Here is a 16,421-nt window from a genome sequence, read left to right as displayed (position 1 = left end):
GCAGCATCATGCTGATGTCCCAAGCTGGAGGAGCAGTTGGCAACTGTCAAAATGTAACATTCCATCCTGGCTAACAACTGCTTTCAGTTCAGTTCAACAGTTCAACCACATGGAGAAGGTACCACTTGCTTCACTCAGCTATCTTTTGTTTTAGCTACACTGTCCATCTGGGTTTCATTTCATCTGAAGGTCCAGTATTTGAAGGAAAGCTACTGTTTTCAGGATAAGATTATGATTTTCCTGACAGCTGATAGCATAGCTTTAATTCAAAGAAATATTTATATTCCACCTGGTAATAATCCAGGCGTGGGTATGGGCTCCTGCTTATTGCATCCATTTTTAAGAGTTGGGGATTTAGGGGTTAATGCCAGAGAGATGGGCTTTGACTCCAGACCCCAGTGTGTCTGGTGGGATGGCTCAGTTGTAGTCACTACAGTCCAAAAATTTTGGAGATGTTACTCATAGACAAAGTTGTTAATATCTGGAATTCAGTGAAACCTGCCTCCAAATATTCCAATATTTTCAAGTGTGGCTCTGTTTCTGTCTAAAAAATGACACAAAAAATTCATTTAGAAGTAACTGGCAACCTGGCATTTACAGCTCTCAGCTGGGATGCCATTCACATCCAGGGTATAAACCTGAGTTTACATAGTCAGGGTAGGGCTCATGAGCACTTGCCTCTTTGGAATTACAAGTTTAACATATGCTTGAGAAAGATATCTCAGCTTATAAGGATAAATGAATTGCACCATCAGAGATGATGCTAAAAACTGTAAACTTTAATAAGACAGTGCTATAGAACAATAATTTTATGTATTACTAACAAAAGTCACTTGTCATGAAAGTACTATCTCTGTAGTTTTGTGCAGACGTTTTAGCTGGTGCTACATTGATCAACAGAGGAAGAGCAGCAGTGTATATATAAGTAAAGAAACAATAATTAATTATTGTTTAATTATAATTAATTTAAAAAATCCATGTAGAGAGTTATTACTCCCATTAGGCTTTTGTTTGTTATCTATAAAAACAGCTGAAAGATGGTGAGCAGTGTGATGACAACAGTCTCATAATGTCAATTCCCATTTCTTCTCATTTTTTTGTTGGGAATCTTTCTGGGTTTTGTTTCTTATCCCATATTTCCCCATAGACCTATGTCTTTTAATAGTAAGACAGTACTAGTTTGCACTTATACGGCACATTTCATTGGAGATTGATCTGATTTTCCCATTGAACAGGAGAGAAAACTCAGCCACATGTCAGTTAAGTGACTAATAGATTTTTTTTCCTCCCAGCCTCTCATGAAAAGTCTGCAGTAAACTAAGTAGACTGCCTTACTCCTCTTCTTATCTAGTAACAGTTTTACATCATCAAACTCTGTTGACCTAAGTCAAGATAACTTTAGACCTATCTGGAACTTAAGATAACTTTCAGGATAATTTGAAATGTTGTAAACTATCAGAACATGGTCCCACAAAATCTTAGTTATATGTTTACAGCAGTGTGAACTGTCATATGTTCAGGCCAGTGTTCACATTGTGCTAATCTATTTAGTCCATTTTTTGATTGTTATACTTACAATACCTGAAAACTGTTTTCTCTGGCAGCAAAACTACAGCAAGTTCTCCTGTTTCTGGGAGACAGAGCCCGTAGGCTGTAGGAGGATAAGCTGTGACTTCTTTCACAGAAAACCCCGTAATATAAATGGACTTTATTTGCCACCGAGTAACAGTGAGTAAAAATATTTTCTCAACAATTTGTTCATTAGAGTAAGGAAATAGACAAAAATGTGCTCCCAGCATTTACTTCCAGTGCTTATGTAATATATAATATGGTTAAGAAATGGACCATGGTGAACCAATCAGGTATGATCTGCTATCCCAGCAAACTCAAGGCAAAGAAGGATTGCCACATGAATTATTTTACCTGTCATATTACGAATCTTCATACCTATTAGTGACATGAAAGATCAAGTCACAAATGGCAATTTAGGTGCTGAGATCCATGGAGTAAAAATGTTGCTTAACTTGTATTTTTGACAGATCTCTCTCATAGTTAAAATGGTTAGTATGCAGATAATCATTTAAGAGAAATTAAAAGTAGTGTGTGTGGTGGGGGAGGAGGTTGGTAGGGACACTAATAGTAATATTTGTTGATAGAGCACATGTTGTATGGATGAGACAACCCTTGAAGAGATAACATCAGATTACAGTGATGTGTGTGCAGATATATTTCCAGTTCATCGTTTTGAATAAAATTTTCAGGCTTGAACATTGGTTGCATGTTGCTGAAGTACAGTAATAGTGTGTAAGGCAGCACACTTTGTGGAAACCCCCACCATTACAAGTTGGGTTTTTTTCCTCAGCCCTCTCTAAGAGGAGCTCTTGACTATTAGGAGTCCTGGTAGGCAGCTGGAACCCAGAACAGGATAAGAGTCCAGAGCAAAGAACCAAGACAGATGTCAGAAGCAGGAGTGAGGAGAGCAAGTCAACACAAAACCTTGTGTTCCTGAAATTCCCCCAGAAAAACATAGCGTGTCATATCTGAGCATGTGGAGCTTAACTAACCACACAGGACCAAAGCAAGAACTTGAGTGCTGTTTCTCTGAGTGCCCATACTGCTTTTAGCACAGTTGCCACTTACACAGCATAGGCCCACTTTTAGGTGTGGTGAGAGTCACAGACTATGCCCAAGAGGAACTATGAGCAATGTCCAACAAGCAGAAGCAGAAAACAAACACAGTCCTTTGACTTTTTATTGCAATATGTACAAATTCAAAGTCTGTTTGCAAATACTAAACTTGCATTTATTTGTACTAATACTTAGAAATGTTGTTAAACTAATTTAAGTTTGTTTTGGCTTATACTACCCGGAGCTAATAATATCCTGTTCTGGACAGTGAAAAAGGCTCTATGAAGTCAGTGTTTTATCTTACACATCTCTTTCATGAGATGCAACAAATCTGATCTGCAATAGTGTTATAAAAATGGGTTTAATATGATATACATGCTGCTCATAGGCAAGCAAGAGATGCATAAGAATAACAACAACTGGAATAATAGAAAAATGCCCACACTTTCTTTTAAACTGGAAAATATATCCAACTTCTTTAATATAATGCACAGAATCCTGATTGGATCTATAGTTGCAAATAGGTCAGCTCGAACAGTACAAATAGATTCAACATTTTTCATCATTTATCTTTTCAGTCCATTGCATTTCCTGGCTCTTGGAATATGTTATCCCAGTACTGAAGCCATTTTGCTGCAAACATTATATAGAGAGAGAAATCCCCGAGGAAAATAATAAATTTTCTGATTTTCTTCTAATTAAGTGTAAATTATTTTTATGAACTACGCATTCCTTGTGCCTAGTAAAGAGAGTTGATAGGAAAAAAAATATGTGCAAGTTTAAAATGGGCAATTCTGTACTTAGCATTGCTAAATTCTTCAAAATGGATACCATGAGATGATACAACTTGCCTGTTATTCAGCACGTTTAAAATATTTTCATAGGTGGGATCCTAAACTCACCCACTTACTCATTTCAATCCAGGAATGATTAATCACGCATTTCTCTATCTTGTAAATGTCTTAAAAGGGATTGGAAGAAAGAAGTTTGCTGACTCAAATTAATCTATCTACTAGCTGGAAGAGATAACCAGCTGGTTATCTCTTTTTATCACTAAGCTGTTTTTTAAACAGCTTAGTGATAAAAACGTTCCTCTTTCAAAAGTCTGTATTCAGCAGTGCCTCATCTGTCCATTCAGAGGAACTAGTACCTGTGTTTTTCCTACTTTCTGGAGTTGGAAGATGTTCTTTTGCCAACCTCTGCACAAGATAATGCCCAATCCTGATAAGGATGTCAAAAGTATACCTGCTAGTGTGAATGTGGATTTGATATTCTAGTTCACTCCTAATAAAGTACATCTAATGCTCTTGTTTGCAGATGTCCCATTAAAACAGGATGTCCAAGGAGGGATTCTGCATCCAGTCCTTCGTCAAGACTCACTCAGAAATCAAGAGAATATTTTATTGCCAATTCATCCTCCACTGATTATAAACCTCGGTGAGGAAGAGGAGGATGAAGAGGACGATGGAGAGGAAAAGAACTGTAAACAGTTTTTTTTCTTTCTTTTATAAGGAAGTTAAATGGCTTTTGTCAACTCTTGCAATGTACTTCAGAAGTGATTTATTATAATAACCGCTACATTTTTATAAAAGAGTTGTTGACAAGTTTTTTAAATAGTTTTCAGCTAATCCTTAAAATGTTGAAACTGATAGTCACCAGATGTAAGCAAGGCAATTTTTTCTAACTCCCTTGTATTTTTTAGTACATATTTCAATAGTGGTATAATTCACATACCTTTTTTTTATTAAATTAATTTTAAAATGCGATCCACAATTCATATGGCCATCAAAAACTCTTCAAAATTTTGAGATGAAATTACAAGCTTAGGAGGAACTTCTTTTCTGGGAAACAAATTTTTGAACAAGGGCTGTACAGACTCATCACTGAAGGTGAAGTCTCAGGTTTTTTACAAAAGATGGTTGTGTGAGTGAGTTACACTTAATTTCATCAACTGATTTACTAAACTCTGCAGGCAGTCTAATTTTTTTAGAGGAAGTTATTCTTAAATCTAGTGAAGAGAGTCCATGCAAAACTCTTCACTAGTTTGACTGAATGTTTATGTGTATATATATATATATATATATATATGTTAATATATTTAAACCTTTGACTGTATCTCACTTAGAGATACGAGATTCTTAGGGAATGAACAAATTGCACATTCCTGAAGAGTGAAAAGTGAGAGAATGACCTACTCTCAGGAGTGCACTCAGCAAATTATTGTAGTGCCCCAAGCCAACTTTCACTTTCTCCCTCAGGTAGGGCAGCCTGCTAGAGCTTCTTAACATGCTTTCAGTCTGAATATGCCGCATTAACTCAAACAATATAGAAGGCAGGCCTTTGCTAGTCTTCAGAGCTTTAACTGAGAGAGGTAAGGAGCACTCACTTCACCAGCTCTGATAGCAGACACTACAGAGTAGTAACCTTTGGCAAAGGTACCACCCTGTCTGGTGACATTTTGAATCAGATTTCGTTGTGGGTGTAAATGAAGGATTATTTTCAAAATGAATACCCGAGATGCTTTTGAATCATTTAAAATGAACAAACATTTGCTTCTTAATATGTGTTTTAACTGCAATTCCATTATACATGAAAATACCTAATGTTAAGGAGTCATTTTTCTGTCTGGAAGCAGAGGTTGCAGTCAGAAACAAAAATAACCTATGATAGAAATGAAAGTCATTATGGTATTTGATTATTAAGAAATGTTGACGATATTCATATAGTTATCTTGTAATCTTTTATAAATATTTCCTACAGCTGTTTCTAACTTGAGGCCCAAGACCACTGCAGATATTGAAGAGGAAAGAGCGATAAGGGATATATGCTATAAATCTGGTAAATATGAAATTAGTCACTCTTTTCTAAACAGCAATGCTGCCAATACAGTAATCTTTGGGCCTTTTTTTTCCCCCTCTTGGGGCATGTTTAGGAGAGTATTATGGAATTCAGAACCCTCACAAACATCAACCAACAAAAACTGGGTCTTCACCTTGGCAAGATGAACTACTACCCTTGGAAGCTACTGAACAAAACTTACAGAAAGGCAAGTACTTTTAATTCCCTTGAACTGTGTTTACCACTTTTAAAATGGCTGTAACAGGGCAAAACTATTACATAGTTTGCACTTCTTTGCCACTTTTTAAATTTAGTGAAAATAAAATATTACAAAAAACATATTTGTATTTGTAAGCATATTGCCAAACCACTTCATTAATTTTTACCATATATAGATATAGATATATAGTCCCACTTATGTGACTACTTGCATCAATTCTACATGGAAAAGGTAGAAATGGGTCATTAAGGCAATGTGTGTACTTTCCTGACATGCACAACATAGGTCTTTCATATAATTTTTCTTCACAATCAAGATTTGCGTAGTTTAATTTTAACCATCCTAATGTTAGGAATGTAGTTTAAATTTCTCATGGAGGCTCTCTGTTGTAAGTTGAGAAAGACTGGAAATCTTATGGGGCTATTTATTGCATCATCAGGTGCACCAAAGGAAGGTGAGATGAATCACTTTGCCAGAGGTGCTCTGCCCTCTCTGCTGACTGTCTTGAGTGTCTAGATAGCAAAATGTAGTGATAGAGCAAACGTTTCTATAACTAAATTTAGATTAAGTAAATACCCCCCTCGAGGGTCTTGAAACGAAAGAGTTCTATTTTGTTTCAAATGCTGGGCTTCATCCAGCATAGTTAAGGTCAAATAAATACAAATTCATAAATATTTACCACAGCTATTATGTTACTTCATTCGTTATTCTCTTCTATTTTCTAAATTTAAAATGTTTGTAAATAAAGTAGTTTCGATAAGCTATTTTTAACACATATATAGATACATTTAGTCTACAGATGAGGGAATCAGTAACAAATACATAAACATAGCTTTTAGGAAGTGTATATATTTATCATTAGACATATTTAGAGGAAAGGATAGATATGTTTCCCCAAAGCAGTTTTTCATTTGAGTTCTCTGAGGCTTTAGGTACATCTTGAAAATGACATAAATTCATTCAGTGAGGATTCAAAAATATGATTCATGGAAAGTGAGAAACTCATGAATAAGCAGGTAGTTTATAGCTAGGTCTTTTCTTTGATGCCACAGTCTTCTTTAGCCTATGTATTATGATATTATCTTAGAGAGCATGAAAGTTATGCATCAGTTACACTAGACAGGATCCAAATAACTGATAAAAGAGAAAGAAGGTTATGAAATGAGAGGTTAAGAGAAATTACACTAATCACTGGCTCATGGAGGTGGGAGGCGGAGAATGTCAGTACCATTCCCTGGGCTTACCCACAGCTAAACATTCTCTGTTGCCTTTCCAGGTGATGGTAACACAATTCCTACAAAATGTAATAATGCAAGAAAAGAGAAAGAGAGTTCAGAAAGGAGAGTACCAATAGAGAGTACTCCCAGAAAAGATCATAAATCCTTTGTCAATGGAGGTAATATACTGTAGCATCAGCTTCTCATTGCTGAACATCATGTGGTAAATAAAATAACCAAAGATGCATGCTTTAAACTTCAACACTTTACATTTGAGTTATTCTTTGTTCTTTATGTTCTAGACACTCTTTCTCATGCTGCACCATTAATTATAACAATCAAACCCACTGTTTATGATTATGTATTATGCTTATTTTAGGATTATGCTGAAAAAAAAATCCTTTAAGCTGATTACAATTGACTTTTTTCATACTGAATTTTGGGAAAGAAAGGATTCTGTGGAGTTACAAAAAAGCAAGTGTAGAGATGCGCACATGATTAAATGTTTTCAAAAACCGTTACATTTGTGAGACTATCCCTAGTTGAGGTGAATAAGCTTTAAGTTTTTCAGTTATCTTACAGAGAAATAACAAAGCTGCAGTCCTCTATCTTGTGTAACAGGATCCTATCCCTCTGCATAAACTTGGTTGATGTAGATGAAGACACAGTGTTTTGACCCTTTGAGTTCAGTATTGAATTGTCATTAAAGCTGAATAATGCTCCATTCTCCTTGAATTTACTTAGTACTCGGTGGTATTCAATCCTTTTTCTTCATAAATATTTATTAGTTGTAAAAATAGTAGTAATTGTTGTAGTATTCTTTTTTCCCCCTTAGTTTGTCAATGCACTACCATGCCAGGGCTGCTTGCTCTAGCTTGGAGCAAACTGGTGTGGGTCTTGTAGCTCCAGAACTTTATTGGACAGTAAAAATGTATCTTATGTGCTACTTATTTTCCTGTGACCTTTATATACAAATGTATCTTTCTTTTAAACATTCTTTATGTTGACATAAACAGTTACCAGTGGGAAACAATGCAATAATTAAATCTCTGTTTACACCTGTATGTATTCAAAGCTTTTTTTTTCCCTCCTCTTATTTTGTGGGCTTTATTGAATCAGCTATTTGGTGGTTGTACTTTTTTATTGATTTCAGCTAAAACCATGCGATATAGAAAGGACACTCTACATTGTTCACCTTTCTCAGGGTGCTCTTGAGCGTAGATAACTTTTTGAGACTCCTTTCCTCCAGGAGGTGGTGGTTCTGGGACACAGAGGAGCACATTTTTTGATGGGACCAGATTTGAGGCACCACTACCTTGGGAAAAAGAACGAATTTCATCCAAGTATTCCAATGCAAAAGGTAATCCATTATTATATATTTCCAAATTTTTATATTTTAGATCATTTTCGTTCCTCTGCAAGTGTGATGGGCATTATATATTTTGTGTGAAACCAATCTGAATTGAAATTTCCCATTAACAGTGTGATTTCTTTCACTGCAAGATGATAGCAGTCATTGTATGCTATGGTTTGTTTCTGCTCCTTTTAGCTAGTTTGCATCCTCTGTTAGATTCAATGTGGGCAGGATTAGTCCCCGAGTTATTAAAATCTTTGATGCTCAAGTGTTAGATCACATGGAGCACTGTGCACTTGCCAATTCTGTCAAGTAAAACAGATTTCAATGTAGGTGGTATCTCACAAAACATGGGACTTAATACTAAAAATATAGTTACACTTGTGATAAAGTATGCCTATTAAAAACTAGTCACATACAGCAAATTAAGATACCTACACCAAAGTACCTTGATCATAAGCTTCATTCTTTTCCCAAAGAATTTCAGAATTTATTTGTCAATGTAGAATATGTATCAATATGACTATTGTATCAATCTTTAGGTAGATTGTTACCCGGTTATTTCTCGACAGTTTTAGAGTAAAAAGAAAAAAAAAAAGATTTTGTTTTTAAACTACCCCATAAACTAAACAAAAAGTAGAGGATTTCCACCACGTTCTGGCCTGAAGTGAGAGAAACCAAAAGTGTTTACTTACATTAGTGGGAGAAAAGGAAGAACAAAGCCACATCTTCCTGAAGAGTAGAAGGGGCCAGGAGAAGAGCACTGTTGTTACCTTACACTGAAACTTTCCTTCTGAAGTTCTGTTTGTAGTTTGAAGTGAGCCTATCTATGCAACAAATGCTATTGCTATTTTATTCTCCTCATTATGTATTTTGTTATGTTCATGTGCTGCCCATGTTCAGGATGTATCTAGATGCTACAGGCAGAAATCATTCACAGTTCAGCCAGGTGTCCTTTGGAGTGCATGGCGTGGTCTCCATGGGCTCAACCATGGGTGTTCCAAAGGTCCACACATCACTTATGAAGTGTAGAGAAAGGATGATCTGGTCTTTGCCTGTAGGGTTAATTTTTGAGTTGGCTTTCAAGATTTCTTCTGCTAGAGGGAAGAGAGGCACTTTTAATTTCTTTTTGGAGAATGATACTTACAGAATAATTAACACGTGAAACCATGTTCCGCCCAAGGCAACCCATGTATGAAGTGGGAGATTATGTTTTCAAAACACCACAACAGTTTTGGATAAAAACATTTTGTCTGCTTTCTAAAAAAGTAAATATATGTTATTTTAATTCATCAGAGACAAACCACACTGAGCTGGTAAAGAACCATCGCTGTAAGGAAGTAAAAGAAAATAAATGCATTTCTGAAGAGCCAAGAAATTCAGCTAATACAGTAACTGGCAAAGGTATTTGCAGAAAACTGCTGGTTTATTCATTTTTATTTACTAAACTGTGAGATGATTTAGCACTACCTAGTTAGTTTCTGTTCTTAGTATCAAATGTGGACAGTCCATATTTGGATTGGACTATCCACAAAGAATATTTTTTTAATCTTATTGTCTAGCCTCCAGTCTCCTGCAATATCTCAAATTTTGAGTAATAGCACAACTTTTTGTTTGTATTTTCACTTCTAGGAATTCAGACTTTGGACCCCAAAGTAAAACCAAGGTACCAACAAAGGGGTCAAAGTAAGAATGATGAAACTGCTTCTTCCAGTCCTTATGGGAAAGAAACTGGAAGATACACTAATTTAAATTCTCCAGAACCTCGACGATCAGCATATGTAGTCTATCGTACAGTCACTCAAAAACCAAAGTTCAATGGATCTACAGGTGGGCTCCTGCTTATGCAGAATTCTTAAAATGACTGTCTGTATTGTGCTGCAGTCAAGTGTGTCTCTGCAGGTAAATATGTTATTTATGCCTAAATACAGGTATAAGTAAATTTGATTAAGCATAATTTTGACAAATAGATTTCAACCATATCCATAGACAGAAATGTAAAGATTTATAAAGCTTTACAATTTGTCAGAAAGAAAATCCACAAGCAATAATTGAACCACCTTCACAGCAGGAATTCATGAATGCAGTGATGTACTAATGTGCACAAATATACAGTTACCCAGTTTTACAGCATCTTTTATGTGATTTATTCTTTCCAAATATTTAGTAAACTTTATTAGGGTTAAAAAACCTCCACTTTTAACTTCTTATTTTATTCTAACTAATGATAATAGAAGTAATTTTACAGTAGAATTTATGTTTTGTCTTAAGAAATATTTCTTATTCAACTTCTATTGTCCCAGTAAGGTGTGAAAAAATGACCTTGCTTTGCATAGTATAATTCCACAACTAGGATTTCACCAGAGTTAAAGATTGCTATGGATTTATATTTATTGTCATTATTTAGGGTTATTTTTCATCTTGAATAAACATGGCTTTGGGTCTTATTCAAACTTCTCTTACCTATTTAAATAGAGTGGACATTTTTGTGATTTATATTAGTATTATTTTTTCACATTAGTTATGTTGGACAAAGGACTGAATCCCTTCCTCCTCCCATTCATACAGGATGATATTTTCCTTCATATTTTTTTCCATCTTTGAAATACTCTACTGTCCTCTTGATGATACATGCTATGTCATTAATTTGACAAGAAACCTACAGGTGGGATTCTGAGCCTTACATCTTTCTTTCTGGCAATCTGTTTTGGATGTAACTCTGATTTTATAACTTTATTTTTATCTTTCTAATAGAGCTTCGTACATCATTTGGGCTTTATTTGCCTTTCCACCTTCTGTGTCCATGGTTTCCCTGGATAATTGTATTTTTTCATCTGTCATTTTGCCAACAAATTCAGTGGTAAATAATTTAAATAACCATAAGTTAAGAAAGTGATTTCATCTTGCCAGTTTCAACCATCTTTTAAGCTGTATTGAATCTCCATCTTGAGGTGACTCCCTGTCTTAATTTCTAATAACAGGAACTTCCTTCAGACAGAGTAATGCCTACTTTAAGTTGAATAAAGTTAAGTGACATGAATTCCAACATCACTGCTTAGTCTTGAGGACAAATAGCTGTGTGTTTTTTGTTTTTTCTCTGAATGATTGCTTTCATTAAATGTAAACAGGTTGGTATAGAGATATAGAGAGAACATTCTTAATGTGAAGAGTGCATTTTATCAAATTTCCATGTTAAAAAAGGATAGAGCATTTCAGAAAAAATGGTAATCAACATTTTTGTCATAGGAGCAATCATTAACGTTTTTACTGCCTTTCTTTCTAGCAGTACCTGAATCATATGGTCAGAAATGCTCAAAACAGAAGAATCAGCCTGACAACAATAGGAGATTTTGGACACAAACAGAAAACTATGGTAATACTTACATGTTGTGCATAAACTGAAAATTTTAGGATGATTATTAAATTAATAATTTGAGTTATTGAATTAAGATAGAACTATCTTCTGTTATTATTAAATTAATATTAATAATATTAATTTTAAATCAAATTTTCTAGAAAGTGGCTTGTGATTATGCACCATACTCTGAGGCACAATCAGTTGTCTAGCACAAAAACATGAGATAGCCTTGTGCTATGTTATGCTAAAACATATGTGGTAAAACATAATTTGGCCTTGTGAAAGCACTATATTATAGTGCTTTCCCAAACAGGAGGTTAGATTATGGATTAGTTTGATTAGTATGGATTAGCAATTGATGCCTTCGGGAAGATCTTCAGCACAGAAACATTCCCTTTGTTAAAACCAACGATGTCCATGGCAGAACCACCTTATTTGGAAGATCCTGTCACAGAAATGCTGCAGTATTACAAATGATCTTTAAAGTATTAGAGAATCTGTCTTTAATATTAGCTTGTGTTTCAGAGGTGAAATGTTATTCACCTGATGCATTCATTGACACTCAGCTAACGTAATATTTAATTCACATATCACACTAAGAGAGTCTTTCCTAAAATTGTGTCTGAAATAAAGAAACAACATGTATGTTTTCCCCTACAGGCAAATATACTTCAGGATCTTCTAATTCACCAACTTGGAGAAAAAGAAATCCACAGGCAAAACCAATCTCTAAGTTTAAAACAACCACTCAGGTAATTGATAAAAATGGTTTAGTCTTTTTAGGTCAAGTGACATGTCTCCTCACACCTAGAAAGCGTAAAGTGCTTGTAAGACTTGCACAGTCCAAACCTGCAAGATTCTAATCAATGTTAAGCAGTCTGAAAGAGTAGTTTTGTTTGTTTGCAGACATGTACTTTGGTTTCTTTGCAGACATGTACTTTTACGTATATAACTACCCTGTGATTTCTAAATTTTTTTACAATAATACTGGTATGAAAGCAAAATGTGTACCTGCCTTTATAGTGGAGTACTACAAAAAACAAGTTTTGGATTCTAGCACAGGACAAACACAGTAGAGACTATATGAGTGGTCTTTCTGTTTCTCTGCTGGATTGTTCATGAAGCATCAGCAATGGCTGAATGACAAGCAGCTGAGGTCCAAATTCATAAAAAGACTCAGGCTACAAAACATTCACAAGACACTCTAAGGACCATTAATGCATTTTACAGCTGTCTTGAAAGAAGAGATTAGAACCTCTATCTCATGATTACTGCTTAAATCTTTCTGAAAGAGTATGTAGTTTTACTCTAGTAAATTATGTACAAAATGTTCTGTATATCTATTTTGACAGCAGAGCCAAGAAGACATGGAAGGCAATAGAAAAGGAGAAAAAGAAAAATCTAAAGGAAAATAAGGAGATTATCAACTGGAATACAAAAAGATGATGAACCTGCAAATTCCAAAAAGAAGGTGTAGGAATTACACTGTAATGTTTCTAAGTTGGCTAAAAAATTTAAAAAGTATACTCTGCACAGTCACACATAAAGGTGTTTAATATATCCCCTAAGTTTAATCCATTGTGAAAATTTGGCAGTTGAAGTTATTTTTACAGATTATGGCTGTACACCAGAAGACTGACAGTAATAGATATCCATAGAGAGCAAAAATATCCCTAAGCAGTCTTCCCCTTTTTTATTTGGCAGATCTTTAAAGGCATAATTCCTAATATGAATAAATACTATTTACTTAGCAGTTTCAGAAGACTTTTGATGTGGACAACAATAGAATGTAGCTGTTCTGGTGTAAAAGCCATATTCTTAGATGGCTTAGCTGTTTGCCAGATGTTTGGGGGCTCAGTCTGAATTTGATCTTGAAATTTTGCTATTTTAGCAGAGAAACAGAACTGTGTTATGAACTAAATGAACTTCACAACAAAATTCTCAGAATCAAATGAAATATGTATTTGCACACATTTTAAACTAAAATATGAAGAGTTGGGTAAAGACTGAGAGGAAGACTGATAAGAATGAAATTTTAATATTGCTTCCTGGAGAAACAAGCTTCATACTGAGGTGTTACATATACGTGACTTCATATCTTTATCTGAGATGTTTTTCTTTTTTTTTGTATTTGCCTCACCTTTGATCATTCTTAGAACATAATCAATTTTTGAGAAGAACCCTTCAGACTTCTTTCTGTAACACTGACAATTACTGTCCCATAATTATCTTGGTAGCACCTGTAACTCAGTATGAAAGCACAACCTTGGAGTCTTTTATTCATTGTGACTTTTCAGAGCATGAGGATGGATCAGATACCTTCCAGGGTACTTCTAGATGAAATTATTTTCTCGTTCTATGAGAAATATAGTCATATATTTCTCTGTCCTACTTTACTGAAAATATCTCAATAATGGAATAATTTTTATTCTATTTTGAAATTTATATAGGCATCACTTTTCTTAACTGAGAGAAGAATAGAAATCCCTAGAGTATCTAGTTTAGCTAAGTACAAGTGTACAAAACAAGAAACACGTTTTTAAATCAAGGAACAAGGTGTTGAAAATGTTCCCAACACCCCTAATTAAACACTGCATATGCAGCCTGTTGGTTCATGCCACACAGATGCCTTACCACAGGAGAAAATCAACCAGCTCCTTGGAATAGGGGAACCTGCAGGGAGCTCCTGCTTGGTACAGGTGATTACACCCCCTGCCTGGCCTCACCTTTATTTAGCAGTGCAGCAAGAAGTTCTCAGGTGAACATCCCTTCTGTTTGACAGTAGGAATGAGGAATATAGTTGGCTTCTTTGGGAAAATCCTGTAAGAGTTCCAATGACCAAAATAGGATAACTTTTCCATGGATGGGATCTGCAGGGTATGCTGGGCTATGGTTAGAGGTCCATTCAATGCTGCACAATTTGGGGCTCCCAGCATCTGAAGGGTCATACGATCTATACTGTCTTCCTTTTCTTTTTAGTCTGGTCTCAAAAAAACCAGGACCTTGAGAGATGCTTTACAGAATCTGAGCACCTTACTGACTGGGATCACAAACAAAGCATCTCCTGGTTCAACTTTATCCACCTCCCTGTCCTGAAAAGCCAATCCCACAAGCCAAAGCCAAAAGAAAATAATTTTCTGGCATCTTAACATACTAACATCCCAGCAAGTGATTGGGCTAAGTGTCAGGCCCAGCTCAAGGAAAAGACAAAGAAATGCAGGAGGAGAAGGTGTGGCCATGAGGGCAATTCTTGGCTGATCCTGGGTTGTGGAACCACAGCCTCAGTACGTTATCTCTTCCCTTTTCACTGGAGCTTCCTGTAGAGAAATTACAAATACTGTTCTCTTCTCATCACTTGCTCAGAGGAAGTCGCAGATACTAAGAAATATGTCACCATTGTACACTTAATATATGGCTCAACAAGATATTAACAGTTCCTGTGAGGTGTTAACTGCTCTTGATGGAAATTCGAGGAACAGAAAGAGATCGAGTGCTTTGAGTGATCAAATTCTTAAATAAGATTTCCCTTTCACAGCTTCAAGGACACTAAGATCCTTTTAAATAATAAAAATATATGTGTGTTTTCCAGATCACAGACATTTTCTCTATTATATTTTTTAATCCGCTCTTGCTTGGTCTTCTTTGTCATTAGGGCCTCAGAGAGGAGCCAAAGGAAATTGAGGATATTCAGCATTTTATGCAGCGAGGCCCTAAAGATTGCACTTCTTTTGCATTTTCTCATAATCACTGTATGACAGATCCCCCACACTTATTTAAGCATATAGTACTTGAAAATAAGTCCTGAGATAATGAGCCAAAGATCAGAGGCAGAGGGCTACTGAAATAGAGTTGAATTTGTCCCAGTATTAATAAGTATGCATGGCCATAATCTGCTGCTGAATTGAAAGGCCCAGAGGAAAGAAGTGATTTGTTGCTTTCACCCTATACATGTTAAAATATGTTAATGTTTTTCCAAATGGTACTTCTGAAAACACATCAGACGTCTAGTCTAGATGAATCATATTACTTAGTAAAAGGAATAACAGTGGTACTACCTGTATTTTATCAAAAGTTTGCAAAGCTTCCAGTCTGAGAGTCTGCATTCCTGAACAAAATTATATGGCTAAATTAAAACCATTAACTCCTAGCATCTTAGCAGCTCTAATAATTTAAATAATCTGTTTATTAATTAACTCAAAGTCCATCTCAACACTGGAAGGAGAAAAACATTGATGGTTACAAAAGAAAAACCGAATTAAATGTTCCTGGGAATTGTAGGCATTGTTTAAAAAAAGATGGTTTTCACAGTTTCCATTTGACCTAATGTCTTCAAAGATTGATATCCTTGTTGTTGCTATTCATGCATGATCATAGAATCATAGAATTATCAAGGTTGGAAAAGACCTCCAAGATCAAGTCCAAGGCTTATTAATGAATTTCCACTTGAAGGATAGAATGTGCTTCTTACATCTTCACAACACTTTCTGCTCCCAAGAAGGATCTTTGAAGATTTTGAAGATTACAATGCCTCACAGGAGTATGTAACAAGCACAACATACTGTAACATGACCCATGGTAATCCTATTGACTTCAGTAGAATTACTGATATTCTTAAATTCAAGTGTATCTTGATTGATCACAGCAGAGTGGCTTCCAAGTTTTTCATTTCAGTATGCATTGCAGCCTGCCAAATTCATGTTGCTCTTGGAGATGGATGAGGATGTTAAATGTAGCAAGACTTTTAACTTTTGAAGCAGAATTTGCGAGCTGAGGAAATATAGTAGAGAATTGTATGAGGAACAATAA

General features: G+C 35.4%; 1 protein-coding gene across 5 annotated transcripts; it reads left to right on the top strand.

Moving 5' to 3' along the window:
- Positions 1-2: 2 nt before the first annotated feature.
- Positions 3-16,419, top strand: CUNH12orf50 (chromosome unknown C12orf50 homolog). Of its 5 annotated transcripts, none has more exons than XM_017804385.1 (12): positions 3-118; positions 1,605-1,728; positions 3,946-4,065; positions 5,389-5,466; positions 5,561-5,674; positions 6,963-7,082; positions 8,153-8,263; positions 9,554-9,661; positions 9,890-10,087; positions 11,541-11,630; positions 12,276-12,367; positions 12,968-16,418. In XM_017804385.1, exons 1-12 carry the CDS (start codon positions 110-112, stop codon positions 13,028-13,030), a joined length of 1,227 nt encoding a protein of 408 aa, XP_017659874.1. In that variant the 5' UTR covers positions 3-109; the 3' UTR covers positions 13,031-16,418. The 5 variants fall into 5 exon arrangements, with proteins under 5 accessions (XP_017659874.1, XP_017659873.1, XP_017659875.1 ...); XM_017804384.1 differs by having other exon boundaries at positions 4-118; positions 3,946-4,110; positions 12,971-16,416; XM_017804381.1 differs by having other exon boundaries at positions 5-118; positions 3,946-4,110; positions 12,968-16,414.
- Positions 16,420-16,421: the final 2 nt, after the last annotated feature.

This window comes from Lepidothrix coronata, unplaced genomic scaffold, assembly GCF_001604755.1.
Source record: "Lepidothrix coronata isolate B3197 unplaced genomic scaffold, Lepidothrix_coronata-1.0 Scaffold9, whole genome shotgun sequence".
Classification (NCBI taxonomy): Eukaryota; Metazoa; Chordata; class Aves; order Passeriformes; family Pipridae; genus Lepidothrix; species Lepidothrix coronata.
This window is presented reverse-complemented; position numbering and strand designations above follow the sequence as displayed.